Raw genomic sequence first — 24985 nt, 5'->3', positions numbered from 1 at the left:
CTTTTTTTTTTCCCCCAAAAAAAAAAAAAAAAAAAAAAAAAAAAAAAAAAAAAAAAAAGGAAAACCAGTATTCTCTCACTTTATTACATCCTCCAGGGAGGGCTGAGGTCGTGCAGTGCAAAGTTCCCAGTCCCTGAGCTGGGGGAGCACAGGGGGCCTCTCTGAGCCTCTCCTGCTGCTGCTCTGGGTATCAGGGATAAAAAAGCCACTATTCACTGGAGCAGAGCATTACCCGTGGTGCCCTTGCCAGTCAGAGAGTGCCACAACCACCCAGCTGCCACCTTGATTTCTCCTTAGCCCATGAATTATTTATTTCAGCCCATTTAATACAAAATGGAGCAGTTCCAGCAGGAAACACCACGAGAGACAAAGGCTGACTCTATATCCCTCTGTACGTGGCACAGAACCTGGACGTGGATACAGGGATGTTTAATAACTTGAATGCAGCAAAACAGCTCCAAACAAGAGAGACTGATTCTTTTTAAGCCTCATGTTTAACTGCCCTGAGCCTCCTGGTCAGGACACTCAGGTGTGAGGATGGGGCCAGCCTGGCTCAGCTCCCTGCTCCAAACCAGAGCCTCTTTCCCCACCCAAAGCACAGGTTTTGTTGTGGCCCCAAACCCACCCCGTGAGCCAGGAGTGTGTTCTCACAGACACCTCTGCTCCCAGTGAATCACCATGGCCTGAAAATGAAAAAAAATCCCATCCACAGTCCCAGCTGTGGCCTCATGGAGCTGGAATTTCATGTTGGAAATGAGAAGCAGCAAGAGCACAGACTGAGTCAGTGTGCTGCCTGTCCAGCCCCCACCTCCCAGCCAGCACTGCCCCATCCCTGCTCAGCCAAAATCCTGCCTGGAGCCCCTCCAAGGGCAGCAAACACAAAACCAGCAGTGCCTGCTGTGAGCAGGGGCTTCGTGGGGATCCAGCTGAGTGGGGAGGGGACATCCCCAGGTGTTCTGGTGCCCCCAAACCAGCCCATAAATCCTCTGTGCCACCAACAGCCAGCCCTGGAAACACCAGGAGGGAGACTCAGCCCAGGAGGGAGCAGCAGGAATTCCCAACGAGAGGAGAGGGAGCTGTTCAGTGCCAGGCTTTGCTCTCAGGTCCTCAGTGGTGCTCTGAGGCCACCGTGGCCACCTCAGGTGCCCCAAGGCCACCGTGGCCACCTCAGGTGTCCCAAGGCCACCGTGGCCACCTCTGGTGTCCCAAGGCCAGCTGGCTGGACACACCAGTGTGTCCCTGTGCAGCTGCAGGACCTGCAGGGCTCCCAGAGCCCTCCTGCCCCTCTGCTGGGGCTCAGCAGCTGCTGGGGTTGACAGGATGTGCCAGGAGCCACCAGTGTCACCTGCTGTCCTGTTTTCTGTCCCTGGGCAGGGCAGTGTGTGGCTGCTGCCCTTCTTTCCCAGCCCAGGCACTGCCAGCCCCCAGTGCCAACAAATTCACCCCAAACCCCAAAGGACCAACTCATCCCAAGCTTTGTTTCTTTCCCCTCCAACTCCTTTTCCCTCTGCTCTGTCTCTGCCTTCCTCCCCCAGGTAAAGCTCCTGGCCAAGATCCTCCTGCAAAGCTCTGGGTGCACATTTTGTTGGAGAAATCCCAACAAAACAGGGATGCTGCATCCTTGTAGGGAAGGGAGGCTCAGCAGGACAGATCCTCTTCTGCCCCCTCTGCAGTGCTTTAAGGAAATTAAAAGCTGGAGGCTCCTTTCCCTGGGCTGAGAAGCTGAGTGATCATCCTGGGAGCAATCTGCAGGACAAGGATATTTATCTGATCAGGGCTCTTCTTCCAGTTTGTGTTTTTTTAGACCCCTTAATTAATGCTGGCAGGATTAAAGGCTCGGCAGATTTCCAGTAAAACCAACACCATTTTGCCTAACTGGGAGCTGGATCTCAATCCTACCAGGGAAGACTCACAGCTACTTGTTGCCTTGCAGAATTCTGGCTCCCAAGTTAAAAAAAAAAAAAAAAAAAAAAAAAAGAAAAAAAAAAAAAGAAAAAAAAGAAAATAAAACCACACAGCATTGCTTCCTTGGAAACCGTGGAAAAACATCTTTGAGGGAGCAAGAGAGAGCAGCAGGGAGCTGGATTTAAATAGCAGAGGAATTTCACTGAACCCTAAGCAGGTAAGTGCTCCTTATTGGGGATTGTTTACCAAAAAGCTCCCAGATTTGAAACCAACTGGCTATATTTAAAAAATCCCTCAGGAATTCCTGGGAATGGTGAGCCCACAGGAGGAGCAGGGGCAGTGTGAGCACAGCTCCCATTACGCCTGCCCAGAACTATGTGCTCCAGCTGCCTCAGCTCTGCCCATGCTGGGAGGTCTTACTGGGACTTAGAGCAGCTTAAACGCCTGGGTTGTTTGGGGAAAGCTGTGACTGGAGCCTTCTAAAAGCACCTAAAGCAGCTTAATAGGGACTAGAAGTGATTTCCCAGTTAAATTTCATGAGGGAAATTAATTTTTCTTTTTTTATGGAAGAGCCATTATCGTATTTTTAAGGAGTTAAAGCAGAACGTAGGGAGCTGAAGCACTGAGATTCCTGGGAAAATGATCCTGTCTGTGCTGGGGATGATCCTTTCTATTTCTGCTGTTAAATCTGATCAATTCAGCAGCAACAACAACAACAACAAAAAAATCCAACAAATGATCGAGTGCAGGAGGCAGCACTGTGACACAAACAGCCAGAGCTTCACAGGATTAACAATTGTCACATTCCTCTTTGGAAAGCACTTGCAAGGAGAGCAGCAGGCTCCTTTCATCCCAAACCATTCTGGATTCTGTGATTTTGCTGGAGGATGCCCTCACACAGAGAACCAGCCATAACTGATACTCTGTGTCCCAAAGAAATCCTTGAAACAGGTTTTATGTTTGAAAAAGGATTTAAATAATGCACAGGCCTTGATTTAGGTCTTGTTGTGGAGCTGATGTCCCCAGGTGAGACTTTGTGAGGAGGAAAGCTTTCATTTACAGAATTCATTGGGCAGAGGACTTCAATCTTTTAAAAAATCAATTATTTTTTATCCTTATTGACATATGGATTAAAGGAGTGAATTTGCACATGCAGCCTGCCTGTATCCACACAGGCCATAAAATATCAGCCACCTCCTGGACCAGCCCTATACAGCCAAAAGCTGATATTCCAGAAAGGTACCCAGGATTTGCAGATTTCCAAATGAGCAGAATTTCCAGTGAGGCTGAGGCTTTAATGGCTACGCTGGCTCCAGAAAACACCAGTGAATATTTCCCTGGAGGTCACCAGTCCTTTGCTTCCAGCCCTGATTCCTGGATTTTTTCCCTTTGCCTGGAGAGCTCCAGGGCCCTTTGCTCAGTGTTTCATCTCCTGGCTGCACCACTGGGACATTTCTGTTCCTGCCTCACATCCCATGAGATGTCCAGGCAGGAAATCCCTGGGGATGACTCTGTCCCCATCCCAGGGGATGTCTGTGATGTCCCAGGAGCACAGGGACAGCACCCAGGGATGCTCAGCCCTCCAAGGGCCCTTGGGGTATTTTGGGGATGTGCCCATCCTTGTGCCCTGCTCTCCCAGCAGGGAATTCTGCTGGACTTTTCTGCCAGCTGTGCTTTCCAGAGGAGACTCAGGCTGCTGGAGCTGCAATAACAACAAACTCTGCAGCCCTTTAAGGGCTGGGGGGAATGCATTTAATACATTTAATTTAATATATTTTATATATTCGCATGTGCAGCTCCCTCAGTGCTGTCAGGGGCTGATTTAAGGAACTGAAAATGAATTTATTGAAGGCTCTGGCTGAGCAGTCTGGATTCTGGGAAGTGTGAGTGGCACAGAGTGTGAAATGGGTGTCTCCAGCCAGCAGGACCGTGTCCATTCCTCAGCTCCCTTTAAATTAAAGTGGAACTCCTCGTCCCTCCTGACCTCCAGGCAGAGGCAGCAGCAGCACTCAGAGCTGTTCCAAACATTTTGTCCAGAATTTCTGAGGACACTGGAAGCAATCAGGAGCCTGTGAGAGGGTGATGTGGGTCTGAAGGAGGATAGAAAATAACTGGAAAAGGGAATTCATGTGCCAGCACTGCCCCTCATCCCAGCTGACCCCGAGCAGCAGCGAGAGAGGGGAAGGGAAAAGCTCTCCCCGACCTTCCTGAAAGGGAAAACAGCTTTTTCTTATTTCCTTCCTGCCCAGAAAACAATGCAGAAGCTGCTGAACCTCCTTTAAAGACCCTCTTGGAGGCCACAGTCACAAAGCTCCACTGCAGTGGAAGGAGACACACCTCATTAAAGAGGCACCTTTAGATCTGCTCCAGAAACACCAAATCAAACAAATCTCTACAAACCAAATTTCCAAGGCTGTTGTTCCCATCAGCTAAGTGAGCACACAAACACAAAAAAAAAAAAAAAAAAAAAAAAAACCAAACCCTCATGGATTTGCTTTAAAATAATAAAAAAATAAATTTTCCCCACAGTTCTCTAAGCCAAAGGAACAGCTTTGCTTCCAGTGACAGAAAGACACAAAAAGCAGACAATTAGTGAATAAGGGGAAATATTTATAGCATTTTCTGTTGCAAAAGTTTTCCCAGTTCTTGGAACACAGACATGGATTTTCTAGAGTGGGAGGGGTGGGGGGTGAGGTACATTTTAACCAGATAAAGCTCCTCATTAAATACAATAATAATAATAAAATCCCATTTAACTGCTTCCAGCCTACTGGAGAGTTTAGAGCATTAGATCATGCTGGAGAGATCTAGCCCAGCCAAAACGAAGCCAGCTCCACAGACCTCCCCCCGGAGCTGATGCTGAAGGCTAAAATTAACTCTGGAAAGCTGATTTCTAAAAAAGCTCCGTGTTTGTGCAAGCGCAGCCCGGCAGGAGGGAGAGCTGCAGTTCTGCACTGCCAACCCCAGCCAGCCCAGGGAGGAGCCAGGCCCGGACAAACCCCCCCAAACCAGCCGGGAAACACCAGCTCTGCACCCCCTGCTCCTCCGGCTCACCTGTTATGAACAGGAGTTTGAAATTGCTTTTAGAAATCACCGGCAGGGGCATGAGCAAAAAAATTGGATTTTCTTCCTGCCCTTGCTGGTGATTTTTTAAGCGGTCTCAAACTCTGGTTGGTAATAACTCTCCATCACCGGCCGATGAGAGTTTCTTAGTTGGTAATGACTCTCCATCACCAGCTGATGCTTTTGTCAACACACACAGAGCTTTTCCCCATTCTTCCAGAGCTCCCAGAGAGATTTTCTCCCATTTCTGGGCAGTCTGAGCGTGCCCCAGGGCTCTGCCCTTCATCCCTCCCAGCTCTTCCAGAGCTCCTTGTGCCCCCCAACCAGCTTTTGTCCCATTTTTGGACAGTCTGAGTATGCCCCAGGGCTCTGCCCTTCATCCCTCCCAACTCTTCAAGAGTTTTTTGTGCCCCTCAAACAGTTTTTCTCCCATTTCTGAGCCCACTCCAGGCTCTGCCCTTCACCTGTCCCAACCCCTCCAGATCTCCTTGTCCCCCCCCAACGAGCTTTTGTCCCATTTTTGGGCAGTCTGAGCACGCCCCAGGCTCTGCCCTTCACCCCTCCCAGCAAAGAGCCGTTCTCATGCAATTCCAAGTCACTATCATGCAATCATTTATCCGTAAATCCCCAATCCAGGGGAGTCCTGCCCATTCCATGCACCCTTGGGCAAACGGGTACTTTGCCACTCAAATCCCAACAGAGTGTTGATGATTTTTGTTCCGTGGAAGGAAGCATTTCCATGCTCCCTTGCCCATGCCAAGCAGAAGAAGGGAAGTGTCTGTTTGCCATGTGCAGCCAGAGCTGACAGATCGTGACCTTCAAGGGAGCAGAGATGAAGAGCAAAGCAGCCAGAGAGGTGGTGGAGAGGATGGTTTGATGCCATCATCCTGGGCAAAAGCCCCACAGAAGCATGGTGGGAGTGAGGTGAGGTGATGGGAGAGGCTGAGCGGGCTCAGCTCTCCAAGGGAAACCTCGGAACGAAGTAAAAGCAAGAGGAGACGAGAAAGGAAATGAATCAGAAACAGCTCCAGGATGGGAGGGAGAGGAAGAACCGTCGCTGGGATGTGCAGCATGAGAATCTGGCCTCAAACCTGGTATCACTTCCCGTTCTGCCCCAGTGCCAGTGACCCCCAGCACGTTGGCACCCAGAAATCCCCGCCAGCCTTCCCAGCAAAGCCACCAGCTCCAGGCACTGCCCGCCCTGAGTCACTTCCCTTGTCCTGCTCTGTCCCTCTGGGCCAGCACAGGTGCCACAGAGCACGCAGCACGCTGTGCCCTCCCCACAGCCACGCTGTGCCACTGCCTGGGTGACACTGTCTCCTCCTGGGCTTCTGAGCCCTCCCAGCTGTGTCACCCTCTGACCCTGATGGAGCTACACACCACGGGTGTTTTGGAACATCCTGAGCTGGAAAGGACCCACAAGGATCACCCAGTCCAGCTCCTGCCTGGGACAACCCCCAAAGACCCCCGATGTGCCCAAAAGCATTGTCCAAAGGCTCCCTGAGCTCAGTGTCCCTGACAAGCTGTAACCAAGAATCCCAGCCCCACACTTGCTGCTGCCTTATCCCAAGAGTTGCTGCCACCAGAGCTTTGTCCAACCCACAGAGCCAGACCCCTACAAGAAGTTAAAGGCACCTCTGGCCCATTTGGAAGGTCCCATTCCCCATTTCTCTTGGAACGGACTTTTATTTTGCCTGTGTTTTGCAGGCTCCTGCCAGTGCTCACTGACACCCTCGCTGAGGCCATGGCAGAGCACACCTGGTGGCATTGGTGGCTCGATGTCCTGGCATGGAGGCCTTTAGGGAAAAGGTCCATTGATGTGATACAGAGAATGTGGAAGCCACATGCAATTGCAGAGGATGAGAATGGGCAGACCTGGAGAGCAGCAGCAGGAGAAGCCCCCCAGAGCCTGGATCCAGGAGCTCAGCCAGGAGCCTGGAGCTCCTGCTCTCACTCTGGGGTGGTTTTGCCCAGAAAGCCCTGCCAGAGAAGCTTGCATTTCAGGATTTTTCCCTTGGAGAAGCACAAGGAGGATGGCAGGGATGCTCTGCTGCAGCTTGGCTTAAGGCAGAGCTGCTCCTCTTGTGGAAACACCAACCAATTTCCAACTCCCTCATCCCCCTCCCTCCAACTCCAGGGCTCTGGCAGCCCCTGGGAATGCCTTCCCTCGCCCTTTGCCGGTGCCCCCAGCAGGCTGGCAGTGCCACCGCCCTGAGCAGAGGAGCTGGGAGCTGGCTGTGGCTTACCTTTGGTTTTAAAAGCAAAGTTACAGTACTTGCAGACGTACGGCCTGACGTCTGTGTGCGTGCGAATGTGTTTCTTCAGCATGCTGGGTTTCTTGCAGCGAATTCCACACTCCTCACAAACATACTTCCCTCTTCCACGGCCTCGCACATACACATACTCTTCGTTTGATTTGTACCTATGAGCAACAGGTGGTGTGATAAAGGGGAAAAAAAAAAAAAAGAAAAAAAAAAGAAGATTCCCACCTCAACAGAAGAAGTCACAACTTTGCTGGGTTAGTTCAGAGTGTTATTGACACCACAGGTCTTGGTTGCTGTTTGGTAGCTCTGGGTAATTAGGCTAAATGTGAATTATCACCCAAAGCTCGTGCCCAGCTGCCTCCAGACACGTCCAGGATGTTCTCATGTCCTGAATCTGCTGCTCTGTGACCACCGAGAGCCCAAAGCTGAGCTGGTCACGGGGACACCCCACTGTGCTGGTGTGCCCTATCCTCAACCACAGACCGAGGCACCCAGGCCAGGCTGGACAGGGCTTGGCCAGGCCAGGCTGGACAGAGTTTGGCCCAGCCCAGCCCAGCCCGGCTGCCTCTCACTCCCTGCCATTTAAACCATGCCCAGTCTGCCTCTGCAGGGTGCTGGGAAAACATCCCAGCCAAAGCTCCTGCGACACAACCTCCCAACCTCCCACCAGCCAGGCTGCAGCGAGAGCCACCTGAGATGTCAGCAATGCCACGAGCCCTCCTGTGAGCCCTGCACAGCCTGAATGAGACACCCAGAATGGACACAAAGAGAAGAAAACATCCTTTTTTAAAATAAATAAATTGTGCTACCACTAAATGTAAACACTGCAGACTCCAGGCTCTTTTATCTTTGGCACAGGATCACGATTTAGGTTTACCCAAGAGAATGAGATTGGTCATCCTTCCTTCCCATTACAGATTTGATTTTCTGTCCAGGCATTAGTGCATGGGGAAGGCTGCAGGATGGGGGGGTTGAAAAACCCTTATAAGACTGAGACAAATCTTTCAGCCTCCTGCTGCTCAGCAAATGAAGGCTGCAATTTCCTGTACTTGCAGCACAAGAAGAATAAGGTAACACCAAATTGCTCCCCTCAGATCTTAAAGAGGCCAAATTTTTGAAGCATGGCACTTCTTGCAAGTCATTTTTCTACCCAGGAGGAATTAAATCTGGTCTTCAGAAATCTCCAAACATCCACCCTGGAAAAATCAGGCTGTCTAAAGCCTCTTAATAGGAGATCCAAAGGCATCCAACACCATCACTCAGGTTTTAGTGCCTTCCCAGTGAAGCCTATTCCAAACCAGAAGGGTGAGAAAACAGCAGCCAGACTGAGGAGAAACTTGAACAGAAACAGCTGCACTGGAAGGGATTGAGCACTTCAGTAAGTGAATATATAATAAATACTAAAACTTATGTATTTATAATGTAGAAAAACAAGGGTCATTTAAAACTGACTAAAAAAACCACACAAAGACCAGGCCAAAATTGAGAGGATGGGAATGGCACAGCCTGCACCCACGGAAACCCCTCCCAGCTGCCTCTAGGGTGGGGTTGGAAGTGGGGGGGTCCCACTGCAGGGACCCCTGGATCTCCCCCACACTTTGCTCCTTTCCCTCAGGAAAAGTCCAGGCAGTTCCAGCTCTGTGGGGGTGTCTGGGGGAGCTGCAGCTGAAATTCAGGCTGATCCTCCTGACTGCAGGAAGAAGTGAGCTGGGCCTGAACCCTTCCCAGTCCTGCCTGAGCCCCTTGGCTCTGTGCAGAGCTGTGGGAGGTGCTCAGAGGGGGCTGAGCTGCTCCTGAGTTCAGGGCTGAGCTCACGGGTTCAGCTTTGGACATGGATTTGAGGAAAGAGAGAAAAACTGGATGTTCAGACAGCCCCAGTCTGCACCAGTAGCACAAACCAGGCTGTGATGTTCAACAGTTTGTGTTTCTGTCCTTCAGCATCAGCAGGAGTTCTCTGGATCATCACCAGGGTCACCTGGTGGCCCAAAGACTTCATTTTATCTGCTGTGACTGAAATCACAGCAAGACCACCCCATCATGCCATTCCCAATGATCCAAAACCCCTGAAAAAAACCCTAAAAAAATACAACATCAAAAGCCATCATCACAAGATTCTCATTATCTGTCCAGAGAGGACTGAGCTGGTGCCTGGAGAGCTCCCACAGTGCCCCAGTCTCCATCCCAGTATGCCCAGTTATCTCCATTTAGCCCTAGAGGATTCCAGGGCTCAGGTTTGTCAGGGATGGTTCATGTCCCTTCTTTGCATCAGAAGGAGCAAAAGGAATCAGGAATCTCAGGGATGGTTCATGTCCCTTCTTTGCTCAGGCAATGTTAAAGCATCAGAAGGAGCAAAAGGAATCAAGAATCCTGATTTTTTTTTTTTTTTTTTTGTTCAGGTTTGTGCTGCAGGCTTCCTCCTCTGCCTCCTTCCTGCCTGTCAGTGTGCTGGGAACCACCTGGCCATTTCAAACCTGCAATTGCTCCTTTATCAGCCTTGTACTTGTACTGCCCTTAATTCCCCCCTCCCATGGAAATGTTTGTGTGTTCCTTGCTCAGCCTCATTAAAGCCATCAGGCTGCATTAAAACAGACATGTGATTGAATCTGGAATTAGGCATTGCACTTCATCTGACACTCTGCCAGGCTTCAGCACAGATATTCCCCCACAGCTCCCCGAGACCACGTGGAAAACAGGCAGGGAGAGGGGAGAGAGAGGAAAAGCAAGTTCCTCTCAAGGAGCACCAAACCAAAGGGGAAGACAGCAGGAGGTGACGGTGCCATAACCCAGAGAGGGCTCTGCAGATGCCATCTGCCTGCTCTGAGCGCTGCAATAGATTTATGGACATAATTCCTTCAGTGTGATCTAGTTTCCCTGCTCCTGTGCCCATATGATTTACATCAGAAAGACAAATCAGGCACAGCTCACTCTGTGTGAAGATTTACCCCCACAGGGCACAGGACTTTCCCTGCTCCATGAGGTTTGCTGCAAGCAGATCCTAGGGATAGCCACAGCTGGGTTTGTGGCAGCAATCTGGGCTTGTCTTCCAGAGCCCTGAGGAATTCCTGATCCCATCCTCAGCAGCTCCCAGCCCTGCAGTGCCACGCTCCCCTCCACGCTGGAATGATTGGGAACGCGGGGGTTAATGACCATCACGAGCCCAGACACTGATTTAGGGAACAGTCCTTTCAAACACACATACAGAAATCAAAATGCAGCTCTTTTATGCATTTTGGAAAGGTTCTTTGGTGTGTCCTGCTGGCAGATTTGGGGCCAGCACTGCAAACCCGTCAGAGCAGGAGATGGCACAGCCTCGGCAGGGCTGGTGTCACCTCGGCAGCACCAGAGACCTGACAGCCCCAGAATGGGCCCAAAATCCCTGTCAGGAGCACAGGAAAGCCAGCAATGGGAAAACACAAACCTGGAGGAGGCTTTGTCTCAGCTCCTTCCCTCCAGCTGAAACCCAAACCCGTGAAGCATTCGCTGCCTCGCAGCCTGGAGGAGGTTCAGTTCTCAGGATGGGCTGTTACAAATTCCTGACCATCATTTTTAGCCACAAACACTTCTTTTTTCTTCCCCTCAGTGCTGTGAGCCACATCCAAAATCTCCATGTGGCTGGAAACCACAGGATAAACCCTTGGACAGCCAGCGGGGAAGGAAGTTTGGTGGTTGGCAGGCAGGGAGGCAGAGCAGGTTTCTGGGGGACTCATTGCTCACAGCTGGCCTGAATCACCCCTTCCCTCTTTGCTTCCTTTTTCAAGGTTTTTTTTTTTAATTCTGCCAGGATTTTACCCTGCCCTGTAAAGGCTTTGCTGATGTGACCTTGCTGGTCGCAGCCTGGGCACAGTGGTTACATTTTAATTATTAAAATTTTTAAAATTAGCCTTAATTCTGTGAATTTTCATTATTTGAAGCTCGATGCTCTATCAAAGAACACCCCTGGAGGCTTTCACAGCAACTGAAGAAGTATTTCCTCAACTGGTTTTGACATTTGATAAAATCCCTTGTTTGCTTTTTGGATTTTGGGTGTACAGGAAGAGGAATGGGAAATCTGATCCCTGTCCGGAGCTGCTGGGTTTGGTTCCCTGGCAAGTGAACCGAGTCCAGCTCTGGAGTTTTTGCCTTTGGTGTCAGATTTTGGGTTTGTTGATGGCATATTTCATCTGTTACCAGGCTGCCCACTCATCTGTCTTGGCTAAATCCTTGGGATTCCTGACAGGCTGCTCTGGGATTAACTGATCTCATTTCTGCTTTATGTCTCCTGCAAAATTTGCCAGATCAGGGATAAATGTGCAACTCCCACAGTGCCACTAATTACTTCTCATTAATTGCCTCCCTCACAGCTCCCTGGTACAGAGATGACCACTCTGAAGCTGAGTGTGCAGCAGAATTCCTCAGCTCTTCCCGTGGAACCCCTGGGGCTGAGGATGTCACACACAGGTGTGTCCTCAAGGCCAGACACTCACCCTGAGATGTCCCCAAGCTCCAGCAGGGCAATCAGAAGGATTCCTTTACAAAGCCCACATCAGACAATGGCATTTCCAGGTCTCTAAAAGCACCATGAACCACTCCAGCATCCCAATTTTCCAGACAGGGATGTTGCACCCAGACAAACAAGGCAATTCCAGAGCAGTACAACAAAGCTGGGTAGGGACCTGGGAGGAGCTGGCACAAGATCTGCTTTTCCCTGGCTGGAACAAAGGATCCTTACAGCCAGAACCGGCTGCTCTCCTGGGAAACTGCAGGGGAGGGTGGCAGCTGGGGGAGCCCCAGCACCAGGGACACCCCACGGGGTGCAGGGGTGACTGTCACCACTGGGGACACAGACATGGGGTGCAGGGGTGACTGTCACCATTGGGGACACACCCAGACAGTGAAGGGGTGACTGTCACCACTGGGGACACATCAGCGGGGTGAAGGGGTGACTGCCACCTTCAGGGACACAGCAAGGCAATTCCAGAGCAGTACAACAAAGCTGGGTAGGGACCTGGGAGGAGCTGGCACAAGATCTGCTTTTCCCTGGCTGGAACAAAGGATCCTTACAGCCAGAACCGGCTGCTCTCCTGGGAAACTGCAGGGGAGGGTGGCAGCTGGGGGAGCCCCAGCACCAGGGACACCCCACGGGGTGCAGGGGTGACTGTCACCACTGGGGACACAGACATGGGGTGCAGGGGTGACTGTCACCACTGGGGACACAGACATGGGGTGCAGGGGTGACTGTCACCACTGGGAACACAGCCATGAGGTGAAGGGGTGACTGTCACCATTGGGGACACACCTAGACAGTGAAGGGGTGACTGTCACCACTGGGGACACAGACATGGGGTGCAGGGGTGACTGTCACCACGGGGGACACAGCCATGGGGTGAAGGGGTGGCTGTCACCATGGGGGACACAGCCACACAGTGCAGGGGTGATTGTCAGAACCGGCTGCTCTCCTGGGAAACTGCAGGGGAGGGTGGCAGCTGGGGGAGCCCCAGCACCAGGGACACCCCACGGGGTGCAGGGGTGACTGTCACCACTGGGGACACAGACATGGGGTGCAGGGGTGACTGTCACCACTGGGGACACAGACATGGGGTGCAGGGGTGACTGTCACCACTGGGGACACAGACATGGGGTGCAGGGGTGACTGTCACCATTGGGGACACACCCAGACAGTGAAGGGGTGACTGTCACCACTGGGGACACATCAGCGGGGTGAAGGGGTGACTGCCACCTTCAGGGACACAGCCATGGGGTGCAGGGGTGACTGTCACCATGGGGGACACAGCCACACAGTGAAGGGGTGATTGTCACCATTGGAGACAACCCATGGATGAAGGGGTGACTGTCACTATCAGGGTCACCCATGGGGTGAAGGGGTGACTGTCACCATTGGGGACACAGCCACGAGGTGAAGGGGTGGCTGTCACCATCACTGTGCCCTCAATGAGGATTTCTCTCCTGAAGGATGTCCAGCCCTCCTGGACTCCTGAATTTCCCTCTGAAGGATGTCCAGCCTTTTTGCACTCCTGGGATTTTCCTCTGAAGGATGTCCAAACTTCCTGAATTCCTGGACTCCCCTCCTGGAGGATGTCCAGCCCTCCTGGACTCCTGTGCCCTTCAGGATGGCTTCCCAAGGGATTCTCACAACCTAAAATCTGCTCTTGGGGTACCCAAGGTGGCAGCTCTACTGTTCCCTCTCCTTCTGCACCACGACTGCAAAACCCAGCAAGAAACCCTAAATCCATGAATGAATGGGATAAATGCATCCTGCTCACTGCCTCTCTGTGGGAATTCAAGCACAGATAGGAGGAGGAGGAGGAATTTTATGGCACTGCAAAAAAAAACCCAAAAAAACAAAAACCAAAACAAAAAAACCGAAACCAAACAAAAAAACCCCCCAAACAAACAACAACAACCAACCAAACAAAAAACCCAAAAAACCAACAAAAAAGAACCAACAAAAAACCCCAAAAAGCAAAAAACCCAAACCAAAAATTATCACCCAGGCCCAAGTGACCCCTTCTGCTTTTTATCCTGTCCCTGGTGGGTCCCCACAGCTCAGACTCTACCTAAGGCAGTTTTCCACATTTCTCTGGGAACAATGAAGTGGGAGTGTCCCCACAGCGTTCTCCTTGTGCCCACAGCTCTGCCAGCACGGCCTCGGTGGCACTGGGGCTCAGAGGGACATCCAGCTCCTCTGAACCATGGCCAGGGGTGGCCATGGCACTGCCCAGAAGCAGATCAATGATTTTCCAGCTTCCCTACAAACGTGGGCATGGGCAGAGTCCATATTTCACTGGGAAACCCCACAGGAATTGCTGCCTGGAGCATTGCCCTGGAGCAGGCAGAACACCAGGACAGGGTGGGGCCACGGAAATCTCTCCTGATGTGCTCCCATCACTGTGTTCAGGGCTGTTTGGGTTTTTTTTTCCCACTTCAAAATCCAAATGGTGCCAGCAAACCATAAAGACTGGGAGAGGACCAAGCTCTGTGGTGAAGGGGGTGGATGGAGAGGTGGATTTGGGAGGAAAGCACACAAAAAGTGAATGGTTGTGCTGAAGGACAGACAGGAAAAGGTCCAGGGATGGGGTGATGGTCTGGAAAAGGGCATGGCATGGTCAGGATGGGGAGAGGTTTTTATGGACAATTATCCTGGGAGCTGCAGAGCGAAGCCAAGGAGTGGAAAATTTCAGCTCATCGTGAAAGGAAGATGGACAATGTCCTAGAGGAGGTGTCCCCTGCACAAATGTGAGGATTTAATGAACGTTCAGCCTCTAAAGCACCTCCCTGGACACTGCCTGCAGCTGTAAACCCACCCACAAAGCACTGCCACCTCTGTCACACACAGGGCTGCCTCCAGAGGAGGTGAAATCACAGAAAACATCCACCAACAGCCCAAACCCACACAAGGAGCTTTTCCTGGGGTAAAAACACAGGAAGAGAAGGACTTTTAATGGCATTTCTCCATTTTGGTTTGGAGGAGCATTGTGGTTGGAGGATCTGTGAGTGCAGGAGCTGCTCCAGAGGAGCTGTTCCTGATCCCTGATCCCTGTGCCTGATCCCTGATCCCTCAGCTGTGTCTGATCCCTAATCCTGTGCCTGATCCCTTATCCTCTTCCTGATCCCTATGCCTGATACCTGATCCCTGATCCCTGATCCTGCTCCTGATCCTGCTCCTGATTCCTGATCCTGTTCCTGATCCTGCTCCTGATCCCTGATCCTGCTCCTGATCCCTGCTCCTCTTCCTGATCCTGTTCCTGATCCCTGATCCTCTTCCTGCTCCCTGACCCTGGAGCCGCCCCTGCAGGGGTGTGGGGTGTCCAGGAGGGACCCTGAGTGCAATGAACCCAAACAGAGCCAGCAAGGGCTGGGTGAGGATGGAAAGCTGCAAAAGCAGAAAAAAACCAAAACCAGTTCCATGTTCCTCCTGTCAGCGTCATGCCTGAGCAGAGGACTGATTCAGTTTGGGGTTGTGGCACCTTCTGCTCTAACAGAGGTGGAATTACAGCTCTGCTCATTAGGGCTGCTCCATCCTCCCCGTGCTGAAATCATTTAATTGTCATCTCCATGCTGAAATCATTTAACTGGCACTGCCAGCCACTGCACGAGCACAAAACCCCACAAAACACGGGCAGCCCCACAGTGGCCCAGACTGCAAACCTGGCTCAAATGCAATCAGAGGGGAGCAGGCAGGAAAAATGCAAGTGCAGGGCAAGGTGAGAGGATTTCAGTGCAGGGTGAGCGTGCTGTCCCTGACAGGTGCTCAGCCTCAGCCACCAGAGCGTGAAGAAACGCGGGGCTGCACTGATTGTGTGCACCCACTAATTAGTCCCTGCTGGGCTTCCCCCATTAAACCCAATTTTGGGAGCAGACAGGCAATGCAGGAGCTTCCCCAGCCTCTGTCTGAGGGCTGGGCTGAGTGTCCCTGTCCCCAGATGATGCCACACAACGACCAGAGAGCTCCTGCAGGGCCCCAAAACCTGAACTGAACCCAAATTCCTGCAGGGCCCCAAAACCAAACTGAACCCAAACTCCTGCAGAGCCCCAAAACCCAAACTGAACCGAAACTCCTCACGCAGCCCCTGCAGAGCCCCCAAACCCAAATTAACCCCAAATCCAACACCACAGGGACAGGAGGAGGGAAGAAGAAATGCAGCAAAGAGCTGCTGCAGGATTTGCAATGCCAGGGGGGGTGACAGTGGCTGCCTCCACCTCTGCAGGCACATTTTTGATGGTTTTTGGATGTTTTGAGGATAAATCAAAACTGCAAAATTGTACATTGTCAGACTAAGCTGATAATAACTCTGGACTAATGCATTTTTGAAATTAATCATAGCTACACATAGCTGTGATTAATTGCTATAGCAATTAATAGCTGTAGCATCAAAGATATATTTTAAAATATATATTATAATAATATGTTTATAAATATATAAATATATATTATTACAAAAGATATTTTTAAATATTTTTAAATATATACTTTATATATACTATAATATATATTATGTTATAAATATAATATATTTTATAATAAATATGCATTATGTATATCTATATATATTTTATCTATTTTCTATATTATTATAATATATACTTATGTTATAAATAAATATATTTATAATAAATATGTAAACATTATTACGAAATATTTTAATATATTTTACATATATTAGATATTATTATATTTTTTATTTTATAATAGCTGCATCATAGCTATATTTTTGAAGTTAATCATTTAGCTAAACATAGATGCAGCTACACTACAATGTCATAAAATGATCTTATGTGAATGAAGCATGCTTCCACATGCTATGAAAGTCCAACAAATGTGCTTTGTTTAAAAACATTCAGATTTAATACCAGATCTTTAATTTGTGATTGTGTTAAATATCTCTGTATTGTCCTTATGCTTACAGTGTCCAGCTGTGCCAACACCTGCTCTGTTCACTGGTAATTTCTCAGTGTAATCCAGTTCCTCCAAACCAGATTTCTTCCACAATCACATTCCCAGCACATTTAATTCCATCTTTTTCCTTTTCTTTGTGGTGGTTTTGCCTCCTCAGCAGCAGTCAGACAGGTTGGACAAGGCACAAAAGTTCATATTTGAGAACTCACCCTCAGCCCTGGGCACTGCTCCAGCAGCTGCCTTGGAAGATCAAACAGAAACAGAATAAAACACAAGATAAAAAAAGGAAAAAAACAACCAGCGACTCATCCAGCTGATTCATAAAATATTCATAGGGGAAGTCTGGCACAGAAATCCCCACAGATGACGGGTCTCACTGCAGTTCTGTGCCCCCCCAGGATGGATTGGCCACCTTCCAGAGGGGTGACAGCAATGACTGGGGGTGACACGGCCACGCCTGGCTCTCCACACAGCTCCTCTGCAGCCCTTGCTCCCGGTGCTCTGACTGCTCCTCAAGGCCACTGCTGGCAAATTAAATTTGTTTAATTCCAGGCTGCTCTTGTCCCTCTGTCACTCATCCTGCCTTTTACTCCTGGCCTTATTCCAGGCTTTATTCCCAGCACTCTGCCCTCCCTGCAGGCTCTCACTTCAGGGCCTCTGTAGCACTTGTTACCCTGGAGAGATCCTAAATTTCCTGAAGAAATTGTTCAGGATTGAGGTCAGTTATGGAAACAAATCCACAGGAGGTCCCAGAGCTGCTGCAGGGCTGGAGCCCCTCTGGAGCCAGGCTGGGAGAGCTGGGGGTGCTCCCCTGGAGAGGAGAAGGCTCCAGGGAGAGCTCAGAGCCCTTGCAGGGCCTGAAGGGGCTCCAGGAGAGCTGCAGAGGGACTGGGGACAAGGATGGAGGGACAGGACACAGGGAATGGTCTTTAAGCTGGTGGAGAATGGATTTTGAGGGGATATTGGAGAGGAATTCCTCTCTGTGAGGGTGGTGGGCTGGAATTGCCAGAGCAGCTGAGGCTGCCCCTGGATCCCTGGCAGTGCCCAAGGCCAGGCTGGAGCACCTGGGACAGTGGGAGGTGTCCCTGCCCATGGGACTGGGTGAGATTAAAGTTCCCTTCCAACCCACACCATTCCATGATTCTAAGTGATGTGATATTTCCAAATTTATATTAATTTTTTAACATCAACATATGCATTTTATCATGAATGTTTCTAATCCCTGCAAGGGGGAATGAGGAGCGTTTTGGCACTCATTGAAGTGGGTGCAACATGAACTGCAGTCAGAGTGACAGAACACGGCACTGGAATAGAATTTATTTGAATCAGAGCTTATTTTAATAAAATTAGGGACTTGAAGACCCCTCCCCTGACCAAGTGCTCCTGCTCACTGGTGCTGGTGGCCATGGATCCTCCAGGATCCTTGTGTTTCCTCACTGTCTGGCCAGAGATCCCCTTAAATACCCCAAGTACTCCCAGAGACTGAAGGGAATTTCCAGCCCTAATTTGTGTCAAATTTGTCAAGTATTTCCTAAAATGACCCACAAGCATTTCCCTGGTGCTGCTGCCTCACTCAAGTAAACTTCAAAAACTGCAACTCCTTTCTCCCAGGGGTGTAATCCATGGATTTGTGGTCACTTCCAGCTTCCCCTCAGCCTCAGCCAGCTCCAGCAATGCTGATCCTGTTGTTATTAAGGGATGGAATAGGAAACACTGATTTTTCTGTACAAATGAGCCACAAAACTGGCTCAGACCGGACCCCTCCTCTGGGCTCTGTCTGCTTTGTCACATCCTTTTGTTTCCCTCCTGTCCCCTGGGGGCTCAGCTCCTCTTCCTGGAAGTTTTGCTGGAAGATTTGGCCGGGATGCTCTGGCAGTGACCTCCTGCCTCTCCCCTCCCACTGCTCCCTCAGCTTTGGGAGCTCCACGGGAGCTCATTTTGAGATGATGAAAGGATGGAAAACTTCCTCTCCACCAGCACAGGCTGGAGAAGCTCTCCTGGGGGATTGTCCCTCTCTGAGAAGGGGCTGAACCCACCCCGGAGCGGCCCAGGGCTTGGCAAGGGGTGCTGGTCAGGATCTGTGTTTATCCCCAGCGTTTGTCCCTTAGCAACAGAGACCCAAACATTTTAGAGCTTCCAGCAGCTCCAGCCCCACAGGGAATATTGGATTTCTCCTTTTCCACGGTGCCAGGAATACCCATCCATGGCCTGGACATCCTAAGCCCTGCCTATTACTGCCAATACCCCAATCCCCCTCCAAGGGCCGGCCCCGTGACGCTCTGCTATAACAGGAAGGGCCTGGATTTCGCGGGATTTGGGTTGTGAACTTGGTTCCTGTATGTGATGGAACAACTCCCTCAGCACAAACACTGGATCCCCAGACACCTTCACCAGCCAGCCTGGACAACCCCACTGCCAGTGCCAGGAGGAGCTCCAGGAGAAGCTCCAGGAGAAGCTCCAGGAGATGCTCCAGGTGAAGCTCCAGGAGAAGCTCCAGGAGATGCTCCAGAAGCTCCAGGAGAAGCTCCAGGAGATGCTCCAGGTGAAGCTCCAGGAGAAGCTTCAGGAGATGCTCCAGGTGATGCTCCAGGTGAAGCTCCAGGAGAAGCTTCAGGAGATGCTCCAGGTGATGCTCCAGGAGAAGCTCCAGAAGCTCCAGGAGATGCTCCAGGAGATGCTTCAGGAGATGCTCCAGGAGATGCTCCAGGAGAAGCTCCAGAAGCTCCAGGAGGAGCTCCAGGAGAAGCTCCAGCAAAACCTGGTGAGGAGCAGCAGGATGATTTTCCAGGAGAAATGGCCCCCTTTGGGATCTCAAGCCCTTGCCAGGGTGGGGCTGGCAGCAGCAGCCAAGCCCTCAGAGGTTTCTGGGGATGTGCAATTCCCGAGGGGCTGGAGCACATCCCTGCCCTCACTGGCACCATCCTGGGAGCTCCCCACCAGCTGATCCTTTTGGGATCCATCCTTGGCTCTGCTGGAATTCAGAGGGGAATCAAACAGTTCCACAAGTCTGACACCTCCCCAGGCAAGGCCCAATTCCCCAGGGAAAGCTCCTAACATGTAATTACAATAATTAATAATGATAGGCCGGGTTTATTTCCACAGCACGGGAGCCAAACAGCCTCTGGCTCTATTGAAACATAGCAAACAAAACCAAGCCCAGCTTCCCCATCCCTCTTTTCCTGAGGCAACAAAACTCTACAACGGCACAGGAGAGACAACCTGAGAACCAGCCACAAAAAAATCCTCACAAAGTACAAAAAAAAATATCAATTTCTGCTCTGTTCTTGCCCTCATCACCACTGGGCATTGATGGCTGATGAATTTCTGATCTCCAGATATAAATACCACTGACAGAATTCCCAAAGCCACTCAGGTTATTACAAGCCCTCAATACCCCAGAGGATCTGATGGATTGGGCTGGGATTATCACCTCAGAGCAGCCCATCCCATCTACCTTCCTCCTGCTCCCAGCACCCGGGGCTGTAATTATTGATGAAATTCTGTACCTTGCTCTGGTGGAGACAGAAATGCTCCGAGCCTCAGACACAACCCAGGCCCTTCCCCATCCCTCAGACTGGATCCAAGACAAACCAATTTGTAGGAACTGATTCAATTATTTCTCATTTCCTGCCTCCTGTCAGAGCCAAGCGAGGAAATGAGGACTGATCCCAGGGAGGCCTGAGATACCATCAGTCCCTTTGGACAGCAGGAGCTGGAGGATAGAAAGTTTTGTCCTACAAAATTCCAGATCATCTTCCAGAGAGATTCCAGGTGAGCCGGGGGGGGGCTTTTCCCCTCAGGCTCTCACCTGGTCTAAGGGAATGGGGATTTTAAGCCCTACTCATCCTCACTGGTACAGAGGAATGACCTGGGTTGTGGAACACCTGGAAGAAGGCCCTAAATCATCAGTTCTGCTGAATCCATGAGCACCAGGATGGTCTTTTAGTACAGTCACAATGTGAGTCCCAATCCAGGCCTGGACACAGAGGCTACAGGCAGGGCTGGGCACAAGCTGGGATCACCCGTCCCAGAGGAGCACTTGCCTGGATTCCTGCCAGGCTGGCACCTCACTCCCCGCCCTGAGAGCCCCTGGGTGGCTCTTCCCAATCTGTCCAAAATCCCACATCCCTAAGGACCATCCCCCATCAGCCACAGGGTCTCCAGCCAAGTTCCAGCCCCCACAGGTTTTCCAGGGGCTCAGCCTGGGGGTGCCCTTTCCCACCTGGGAGCTGGAGTCACAACTTCCAGCTGCAGATAGAATTCGGCTGGGATTTCCTTGATTTCCTTGATCTCTCTCAATTTCCCTCAAATTCCCTCAATTTCCGTCAACTTCCCTTGATTTCCCATGATTTGCCTCGATTTCCCTCAATTTCCCTCTATTTCTCTCGATTTCCTTTTATTTCCTTCAACCTCCCTTGATTTCCCATGATTTCCCTCAATATCCCATGATTTCCCTCATTTTCCCAATTTCCCTCAATTTCCCTTGATTTCCTACGATTTCCCTCAATATCCCATGGTTTCCCTCATTTTCCCGATTTCCCTGAATTTCCCTTGATCTCCCTTGAATTCCCTCAATTTCCATCAACTTCCCTCGATTTCCCTCAATTTCCCTTGATTTCCCCCAACTTCCCACTGCTGCTGCTGCAGAAGCTGGGGCAGCCCAGGCAGGGGAGCTGGATCCTGCTGGATCCTGCTGGATCTGGCTGTTCCCTGCTCTTCATCTACCAGGGAAAAGCCACGGGGACGCGGGGCTGGAGCTGCATTCCCGGGATGATGATGGTGATGATGATGATGATGATGTGTGAGGAGCTGAGCAGAGCCAAAGCTCTGGAAAGGACCTGCACTTCAACCCCCTCAGCTTTTCTCCGGGAACTGAGGAACGCTCCATACCACAATTAGGGAGGAAAAACCTGGAAAACCCACAATGCCATTTTCCCAGGCATTTCCCTGCAGCTGAACCCAATAAAACACAGCCCAACTCTGTCTCAGGGCAGAGTTTTAGCTGGTTTTTAGCTGGTCCATTAACTGATTGCTGTGCAGAAGGTTCTGTGTATATAATAATATTAATAAAATTATTAGTAGTAGTAGTATGATGTTAATAATATTGATATTATTCTATATTATATAGAATATAAAATATAAAAATACCATCTCACACATTTAATCCCAACTGGAACAAAAAAATATATAATTATAATAAAAATAGAATAAATTATAGTTTTAAAAATTCAAATTCAAATTAAATTAAATAAAAATAGAATAAAATAGAACAGAATAGAATAGAATAAAATAAAATAAAATAAAAAATTAAAAAACAATCTATTTAAAACAAATTATTAATTCAATAATCTATTAATTATTTCACTATTTATTTCATTATTGATTATTAAATTTTACTATTAAATAAATCAAAATGAAATTAATTTAAAAGCCAAAAACTCCACAGAGCATGGATGCAAACACACCGTCGGCAGGGAATTCTCTCCCAGGAATTTGGAAAGTTTCCCATGGAAACCTGGCAGAGGCAGCACACAGAGAGCAGAGCACGCCTGGGTTTGTGCAGGAGGCTTTGGAGGAGGGGGACAGGATGAAAAATAAATATGGAAGTCCCCCGAGAAGCTGCTGGGGGCACTGAGGGGCTGTCCCTGGGAATCTCTGGGTCCCAGCTGTCCCAGCAGTTTGTGGGGATTGCAGCTCAGTTCCAGGGCATTGCATCCCTGCTGCCTCAGTTTCCCTTCCCAGGGCAGCCACAATAACCCACAGGGATGAGGAGATCCTGGTCCCCCTTCATGGTCAGCGGCCACCTGCACGTGGGTTTGGGCAAGTTTGGCTTGCAGAGAAAGCCCAGAGTAACAGGAGGAGAGGAAACAGCCTCAAGTTGTGCCAGGGGAGGTTCAGGTTGGATATTAGGAATAAATTCTTCATGGAAAGAGTGGGAACAGCTGTCCAGGGCAGTGGTGGAGCCCCTGTCCCCTAAAAGCCACCAGTGCCAGGTGGACTCAATGAGGTCAGAGGGATTTTCTAACCTGACATTTCTGTGATTCTGCAATCAGGGGAGTAAAGGCCATCCCCCTGGATTTCAGGAAACCACCTCCTGCACTAACACTTCAGGATATTCCCCTTAAAAAGAAAGAACCTGGGACATCTCCCAGTGCCCTGCCCCAAACTCTTCCTCTCTATTTTGTGTGTACAGGGGAGTCTCAGAGGTGCCAGGATCCCATGGTCAATTCTGCTGGGATTAAAACAGATCCAGTTTTAGCTCCAGAAAGTTACAAACCCAGCATCCTTGGCTGCCCTAAAGCTGCAGCACTTCTCTCAAGGCAGGGGGGGACACACAGGTGGCCCCTCAATGTCCCCAACTGGGACATGTGGCTTTGATTCAGACCAACATGGAGCTGCCAACAACCTGGGGTCACCAACCCAGCTGGGAATTCCCTGCATGGATCAGAGGGACTTGGAGCCATCTGATCCCAGGCACAGCTCCCAGAGCCCTGCTCCGGGGGTGACCTCAGTGCTGGAGGCCCCGCTGGCTCCGGTGACACGAGTCACCCTCCCTCAGGGAAGGCAGGAAGGCCGTGCAGACAAAAATATGCAAAAATAAGCGGCTGCTGTTCCTGCTGCCACGTCCTGTGTGCTCCAGCATTCCTGGCAGAGTGGGAATGGGAGAACCAGGGGCTCCTGAGGGAGATGGGGCAGAGTTAGGGACTGTTTTAGGCTGATGCTCTTCACTGAAAGGAATAAAACCTCCCCAGGCTTCAGCAGACACAGCCAAGGGCATTTCATGGTGGGATATCCCAGAGAGTTGGCCTGCCAACAGCACCAGGGCTGGGAGTTCTCTCCTGGGAGAGCCCAGCTGCAGATCCAGCACTCACAGAACCTCCCAGAGATCAGGAATTCTCTACTGGGAAAGCCCAGCTGCAGATCCAACACTCCCGGAAACCTCCCAGAGCTTGGGAATTCTCTGCTGGCAAAGACCAGCTCAACAAATTTAGCTCAAGGTCCAGCACATGAGGAGCTGAATTCATAATAAATTATTGTAATTGGGAATACTCTGCAGCCAGACTGGCATGGGGCAGCTCTAAATCTCCCAGCCTGAGTCAATAATTCTCCTTTTTTTGTGACTCTCTGCTCTCACACACACCTCACTGTAGCTCTCAATATTGAGGGGAAAAGGGAAATATCCACAAACCAACAACAGAGCCATGGAAAAAACATCCTCCCCTGTACATTGTGCACATCAAAATCCACAGTGCTTGGCCTTAGTGAATTCCTGGGAAAGGAAAAACCTGCTCAGCCTCCAGCCTGAGCTCCCAAGGCTCCTTTACCTGCTGGATTTCTGCACTTCACCCCACCTGGGAGCTCCCCAGTGACCAACCCCAATCCCAGCTCTCCCACCCCACAGCAGCCCTCCTGCCAAGCACAGGGCTGTGGGTTTAGGTCCTTGCTGAGCTCTTATTCGAGAAAATTTCCTGTTTTATCAGCCCCAGGTGGCTGGCACAGCCCAGGCAAAGGCTCTGCAGATAACCCCACACTGGGAATGGCTCTTGGGGTTTTGTGAGGGGACTGAAGAGCTCATGAGAGCCCTGTGGGTGCTCAGGCTCTTGCAGCCTTCAAACCACCATAATTCTGCCATCAAATAGTTTGTTTAAATAAGAATGTCAAGACACCCACAGACGTTGAAAAGCACTGATTTAAGTGCTGATCTGAAACATATGGGAGAAGAATTTGAGCTCTGAAAGCGCCACTACTGTGCTGCTCCCACAAGAGCAGCCATGAAAAACCAGGTTGGTCTGGGGTCTAAAAGGAGCCAGAGCACCCAAAACCCAGGAAAACATATAAAATTTGGCTACATCCACCTGATTATTCCCTTAGATCAAATATACCAAGTTAGGAACAGAGACAAGGGCACCCAAGCAGTCAGAAACACATGAATTTCCAAAAAGCCAGACACCAGGTGAGCATCCCCTGGAGAGTTTGCGAATACCCTGCCCCTAATCTGCCCCTCTTCCTGTTTAAAAACCTTGGGATTCTTCAGTCATATCTCAACAGCAGCAAGAGCAGCTTATCATCTTATGAGGTCACATTTTCTTTTTGTTTGAGGCTCTACAGAGCAAGAAACCCACAGTTCCAGCTGGGCTGGATTCATATTTTCAACACAAACAGGAATTCCTCCCGTGGGTCTAAAGAGGGATCCTGCAGCCCCTCCCTGCCAACCCCCTTGGCTCTGTGGGACTCCCTGAGCAGCAGCAGCTCCTGCAGGACTGGGAAATGCTGTGAAACACCTGCAGGGAGAGGTCAGAGCCCTCCCCACTGCTCCAGCCCGGGGAAACTGAGCTGGGCTGGCAGCTGGTCCTAAAAT

General features: G+C 50.3%; 1 protein-coding gene across 3 annotated transcripts in view; it reads right to left on the bottom strand.

Annotated features, from left to right (window-relative positions):
- Window positions 1-24985, bottom strand: part of HIVEP3 (HIVEP zinc finger 3) — a 250826-nt gene that overhangs the window by 14038 nt on the left and 211803 nt on the right. For all 3 annotated transcript variants that reach the window (XM_041479337.1, XM_041479336.1, XM_041479338.1), the window contains one exon: window positions 7215-7390. In XM_041479337.1, coding sequence (XP_041335271.1) covers window positions 7215-7390 — 176 coding nt within the window. The remainder of the gene's footprint in view (window positions 1-7214; window positions 7391-24985) is intronic.

This window comes from Pyrgilauda ruficollis, unplaced genomic scaffold (assembly GCF_017590135.1).
Source record: "Pyrgilauda ruficollis isolate IOZ18807 unplaced genomic scaffold, ASM1759013v1 scaffold48, whole genome shotgun sequence".
Lineage (NCBI taxonomy): Eukaryota > Metazoa > Chordata > Aves > Passeriformes > Passeridae > Pyrgilauda > Pyrgilauda ruficollis.
The sequence above is the reverse complement of the archived record's forward strand: the minus strand, read 5'-3'. Positions and strand labels throughout refer to the sequence as shown.